Source organism: Sinocyclocheilus anshuiensis, unplaced genomic scaffold, assembly GCF_001515605.1.
Source record: "Sinocyclocheilus anshuiensis isolate Anshui unplaced genomic scaffold, SAMN03320099.WGS_v1.1 scaffold112, whole genome shotgun sequence".
NCBI classification, from domain to species: Eukaryota; Metazoa; Chordata; class Actinopteri; order Cypriniformes; family Cyprinidae; genus Sinocyclocheilus; species Sinocyclocheilus anshuiensis.
This window is the reverse complement of record NW_015557175.1, coordinates 299,231-306,145: the sequence shown is the minus strand read 5'-3', so window position 1 is coordinate 306,145 and position 6,915 is coordinate 299,231. Positions and strand designations below refer to the sequence as shown.

Sequence of the window (6,915 nt, the reverse complement as noted above, 5' to 3'; positions counted from 1 at the left end):
TACACACACTGCCAACACACATTTCAGTTCAAACAACTTGTAAAAGTGCATGTAGCATCCTATGACCCCTTTAAGGTGTCCTTGTTACACATGTTACATGTACATACTATTATAATAACAATTAATTATGCATAATTACATGCAAGTAACCCTAAGCCAAACCCTAATCCTAACCCTAAGCATACAGTAAGTACATGTAGTTAATTAATATTACTCAGCACTTAAATGTATAATTACACTGTAACAAGGACACCATAAAATAAAGTGTAACCATATTTTGTTCTTATCTAGAAACAGACTATTATTATATAGCAGTTCACTAGTTCTGAAATGTTATATTTTGCTGCATGCATGTTCAGATCCTAAAATAGATACATGTATCTATAACTGTTGGTTTCACAAGTTTTACAATTTATTAAAGTACACTTTAAAAAGTTGTAACCTGAATTTTTTACGTTTTTTTTTTTCCTACATGATCTAACACTTAAAAATGACTTTTGTTTATGTAACCTTGTGTTATCAGGTTAGGTAATATTAATAATTAATATTAATATTAATATACTGTACATTATTGTTTCTCTTCTATGCCCGAAGCAGATATCGTCCTCTTTTGGAAGACCAAACAAAGTAGTTTCGCTTTCACAACGAAACACACAGCGCCATCACGACATGGCAGCGGCGGCAACAATACTACAGCGAGAATAAAAGTTACGCCTTCTTTCTTTGCGTGAACATTTGGGCGGTGTTATGCAAATCTTCCCACATCGTGATGTAGACATGTGGGGGCGTGTTAGAACGAGCCGTTTTAGGTAGGCGTGGCTGACTCTTAACTTTTACAAAGAATATCTCTTTGGATTTGAGACTTTAGTCTTTGCAACTTTACAGATCTTCTTTATGCACCAAGAGCTTGTAACACTTCAAAGAAAAAAAAATTTCAATCGCATCATATGACCCCTTTAATAAAAACAGTTCATGAAAATGTTACTACATTAAGCACATTTTATTTTGTTATAACAAAATAACAAATAAACAATAAATTCTACTGATGTAAAACTGTTTTTAAATCTGCTGCCGTTTAAATGTTTTATGACTGGGAATGACTCTGGAAGGAAAAACTTATATTACTTATAATAAACTTATAAAACTTATATTATTATTATTGTATGTATTTATTTTTAAAAAATGTTCTAATGTCTTGATAAACTTTATTTATCAAAAAATAATGAATTTGACATACTTTCATTGAAGTCCCGTCCGAGTTCATGGTTAGGACAACGTTTGACCACCTCTGTGACATGTTCGGCCTTCTTGTAGATGGGCATGGCTCGAATCACACCGCCGTTTGGGGGCGAGGAAGCCAGTTTGATCTGAATCGGACAGGTCTTGGCGATCTGACAATACAGCTTCTTAAGCAGTGGAGAGTACTGCAGGAAAAAACAAACAGAAATAAGCATTTGAAATATGCTTACACATTGAATCACACTAAATAACCACACTTTAAAAATATGCTTCTTTATAGATGAAGACAAGTTCATCATCATCTGATGAGGTCTCTCTCACACACACACACACACACACACACACACACACACACACACACACACTCATAAGCATGTCAGAGCTTGTCTAAATCTATAAAGACATCCCAAATATTCCCTCAAAAACCAAATGTACAAGCCTGCTTTGTGCGGACTTGTATTAATGTGATTCAGATTTTATGAGAGGGAGATTTTACGCCAGGTGCTGCAACATAATAAATATCATAAACACTGTTTGCTGATGTTGCAATCACACTTTATACAAACATAAATGATTCCCACAAAATAAAGCTCATGAAAACTTCATTATATCATTGTCTAACTTAAGTAGTACAAGTGACATCTGACCAGAATTAAATTAAGCGTCAGAATTAAATACCTAAATGCAAAACCAAAATAGCTGACTGAATCTAAAGGAAAGCAGGAAATATTAAAGACTATTTGGAATTATTAAAGCTTAAATTAAGTTGTTTATAATTTTTTAAGATCTATTTATTTCTGTCTGTCTATCTATCTATCTTTGGAGAAGCAAACAAGAAATATGATAAGCAGTCAAACATTACACAAAAGATTAAAATTAATGTCAACAAATAGTTGCAGGTACAATGTGACAAAAAGCAACTCCAAAAATATCAATATATCTTTTTAAAATAATTTAGAGCAATATAATTTTCTTACTCACTATTTCAAAACTCACTTTCTAATATGCCACTACAGAAACATTACATTAGCGTAATTTTATTTAAAAATATAGTCCAGTTCAGTTTAGATCTGCCAATTTCACATGGTGGATGACAAACTGATAATCTCATAATATTACAGTAAATATCATAATATATTACGATATTATTTGAGGGACGTGAGCCATACTTAGAGTAAGAATATCACAGAGACTATGACTCAGTTAGCAACCACTCAGAACACCCTAGCGAACACATAGCAACACTCTGATAAACGCATAGCATTATTAGTGTTGAGTTATCATTACGAATGTTTCATCATTTACATCTGTTTCTTTGTTTACAATTTCCAAAAAAAAACAACAACAACAAAAACACCTCAAAGTGATTTTGATTTCCCTGCTGATCTCATCAATCAATAGTAAAAGTGGTGTAATTGAGTTTTTTCTGTGTATATAGTGTTTAACTGTAGTTCAATCATGACAACTCTCGGAAGATTTTAGCATGGTAATGTACATGACAATGTTAATGTATTTGGTCTTGGCGGAATAGATCTGCTACGCTGCTGCTGAATAGCTGCTGCTGTTGGTTATTGCTGTAGTAGAAGATTATTGCTGCTGCTGCAAGCAAGTACAGGAACTTGCTACTGCCAATGCATATGGCGATACGGTGCCGTGAGTATTTAAGACATACTGCTGCTGCACAAATAGCATATAAAATAACCCGTAGCAGATCTATACAGGTGGAGCTGGGGAAGGTGGAGGGTTTCAGAGGAACTCTGAAAGCGCGCTGCAGGAATCTCTAGTGAATGCTAGCCAGCCATATAAATGCAAGGCAGTAAGCTCATTGGCTGCATATGCAGCATGAACCAATCAGCTTGTGCCAAGTCGTTTAACTCTCTGAATATCATCAGTTAACTACCCATCAGAATGCGCCATCTAGAGTTTCATGACTGAACTATATATTTATTTTACTGTAAGAACATCAGCAGGACTTCCTCACACACTTTCACTGAGAGATTTTGTAAAAGAGTAACACACACACACAGACAGGGGAGAGCAGCATAAATCATAGGGTGCAGATGTGTGAGCACAGGCAGACGTCTCAACACGCCCATCTGACACTCACACCCTTACTCACATCACCCTGCCACTGTTTCACACTCAATCCATCTACTCACCATTTAGCTGAACTTCAGTTGAAATTATTATTTGGTTGAAATAATTTTAATTAATTCAAAAATGGCTTGAAAGATAAGGACATTAAAGTGTTGACAGCACACAGGAACAGAAAGAGCTCCATTAGTGAATAAATAAATAAGGTTCCAAAAGAGGGTTTTTGCAATGATGCCACAGAAGAACAATCTCAAAAGAACCTTTCAGTTACCAGTTCTTAAAATAAAATTTTTTTTTAGTGTGAAGAACATTTTGATATTCAGAAGAACCATTTTCCACTATAAAGAACATTTTGTGCAGTGGAAAGGTTGCATGGATGTTAAAGGTTCTTCGTGGAACCTTAAATGCCACAAATAACTTTTTTATTTGTAACAATTTAAAACAATTTTCCACATGAAACATTCTTCCTCTACATCCTTGCAAAGCATCTCTATGATGCTGCCAACAACCACGGAAGAACTTTTATACATATATATATGTATAATATAATATTTAATATTTTTTAAACAATATACTGCAAGCACGCGAAACGGAGCAGGAAACACGCATTTGGTTCGTAGACGGCTTGCTTGATTACACTGGCAGCGCTGCATCGCTCGCCTGCAGTGTAGACACAGTGTAAGTGTTGTAAGGTGGAATAAGATGATGGGCTGGAGGAAGGTGAGCATTGGAAAGGCGCACGTTTGGGCAGGCTCGGTGGCTTAAGTGATAATGACGAGTCTGACAGCCTGATGGACATGTTTCAGCATGCCACCCGCAAATTCAGCCAACTCCCCATCTCCGTCAATAAATTCACAAATGTGCTGCCTATGCTAACGGCTGTGAAATTGCAGCCAGCATCACATACGCTACTGCTCCACTGTTCCTCCCAATACACGCTGGGAGAAACAGAAATGAGAGAAAGAAAAAAAAAATATTTAAAAGTTCTTTGAGCAAGAAAAATCATATTGCCGTCAATAAAATAAAAGTTAGAAAAAACATAAATAGCATAGACAGTTAAAATGAACGAAGAGGATTTTTTTTCCTCAGAGGTTGTTCTTTTAGGAGCCACGATGGAGTTTTTTCAACCAAAAATAAAATTTCTGTCATCATTTATTCAGTCTCATGCCATTCCTGTATGAATTTGTACTGTGGAACACAAAAGAAGATATTTTGAAAAATGTCCAATGTCCACTGTTGTTTTGGACCCCATTGACTTTTATTGTATGGACAATGCCAGATGTTTTCCCAAAAATCACCTGAGCTCAGAGTATAAATGATTTCCATATTTTTGGAGGGCTGTACTTTGGAGTTGGCTGCTGTTTGCTGACATGTGGAAACAAGTATTCTTTACAAGGAGGGACAGACCTTTTTTTCTTAAAACAATTCTTGTTTTGTTCAAATTCAACTTAAGAACCCAAAGAAACATTTCTTTCCAAATTGTATTGTAACAAAATGTAACATTTCTTTCTAAACTGTAAAGGGAAAACCATTTTGCTTTGCATGTTTCAGTTTAATGTCAAACTCTAAATTCAACATTTGATGTTAAAATTACATTAAAAGTTTAGGTTAAAATTGCATAGGGAAATGTATAAGTAAATAATATATTATGGATGATGCAACTGATAAATTTTGTAGAATGTCCAAGATGCTCTTTTTCCACACAATGAAAGTGAACAGCTGCCTCTAGTCCCATCCACTTTCACTGCACGGGAAAAAAATAAAAATAAAAAACAGTTCGGACAATCTGCTAAATTTCTTTGTTGTGTTCTATGCAAGAAAGAAATTCTTACGGTTTGGAATAACAAGAAATTAACAGCATGATTTTTAATTTCTGCGTGAACTATCAGTTTAAGTTCATAGCGAATAAGACAGAACCAAACCAGAAGAATGATGATGGGTCAATCGGTTTTATATTTAAAAATGAACACATTTTTGCATTCAGTCTGCAGTGCCTGCGCATTTGTATGAAATCTCAGCAGTTGTGTGTGTTTTGTCATTTTGAGAGGAAGGACGCACTGGCTTCGGGCCGTGTTTAGACTCGCTCGCTAACTCTAAGGGTAAAATCTAAGAAGCGCAGCCTCAAATACTCCAGAAGCAAAGACGTGCTCAGACTTGCCCAATTTATATGCCAACAATGAAAAAAAAAAAGTGTGGGGGTCTTTATTGGAAAAGCTGAGGTGTCAGAACTCATTTTCATCCCGTATGACAGCTAATGTGTGTTTGAGAGAGAGAGCTTTTAAACAGTTATCCCTAACACACAATTTGTTTTTATGATTCACTCGGTGATATCATACCATAATTGGGGCCTAAAAAGACAGAGGCAAAGGCCCAGGCAGAAACAGACATGATTCAGGAAGATAGCAGAAAATGACTTTAACAAAACCTTTTCAGTGATGAAAAAAGCCCCACCTTTAGGAGCTCGCACAAGGTCATCTGAGAAGCGCAGCTGAATGAACGGAAGGACTTCAGAACCAAGGACAGGGACATGGACTCTGAACTCGACACCGATACCACTGATACACAGGATGATTTTGAGCTTTACTAGCTTCGCTCTTATGCATTATTACTAAATAAAAGCAGAGAATGATAAGACGAGAAGAAAAATATTATCAATTATTCTCCCTCAAATTGTTCTTTCTTCCTTGCAGAATATCTTGCCTGCTGTTTTTCATGAAAATTGTTATTCCCTAAAAATCGTTTCTTTCAACGTCAAACCTAGTGTAACTTGTCTTGATGTGCCCATTTTAAATATGCCCAAGTGCAAATGAGATTTAAGAGCTGCTACATATATTAATGTTTTCAAGCAATAAAGATTAAACTTCCGATCTCTTCTCAGAAGACTTGGAATACAAGTGGTATGGACTAAATTTAGTTTTATTTATTTATTTTTGGTCATTTTGTTGTTGTTAACTCCAATTAAAAGTATTAAAAATCCTTTGCAGTAATTGAAATTAATCTGAAATAAAACGAAATATAAACGTAAGATGCACAACATAAACTTAAAAAACGATTTGCCTTGGCAAATAACTGAAATAAAAAGTACAATTACTAAAAGTGAAATAAAAATAAATTAAAGCTAAATATAAACATTTTAAAAGAGCAAAAGAATTAATAAAAATTGACAATAGCACATAACAAAAACTGAAAACTTAAAAACTGTAAATGTCAGATATTTCAAAATATTAATAAATAATATAACAGTATAGCAATAGATTATTCAGTTCCCCGTATGGAAAAGAGCAGTCAAGACATTCTGCAAAACAACATCTTTTGTGTTCTATACAGAAGAACGAACACGTGAACTAACATGAGTGATTAGACAGGCTAAACCAACACAAAGGGAAGAAACCACAACAAACAGTCCACAGGGGCGTTACAGAGGGTGAGTAAATGATGACTAAAAATTTTGGATAAAATATTCCTTTAAATGTTCCTTCAAGTAAATTTCTAGCGTACCCGTCACTCATATACAGGTGCATCTCAATAAATTAGAATGTCGTGGAAAAGTTCATTTATTTCAGTAATTCAACTCAAATTGTG

At 34.9% G+C, this 6,915-nt stretch overlaps 1 protein-coding gene across 1 annotated transcript in view; it reads right to left on the bottom strand.

Annotated features, from left to right (window-relative positions):
* LOC107678365 (tumor protein p73-like) overlaps positions 1–6,915 on the bottom strand; it is a 50,404-nt gene that overhangs the window by 22,049 nt on the left and 21,440 nt on the right. Inside the window, exon 5 of the mRNA XM_016473604.1 lies at positions 1,238–1,424. Coding sequence (XP_016329090.1) covers positions 1,238–1,424 — 187 coding nt within the window. The remainder of the gene's footprint in view (positions 1–1,237; positions 1,425–6,915) is intronic.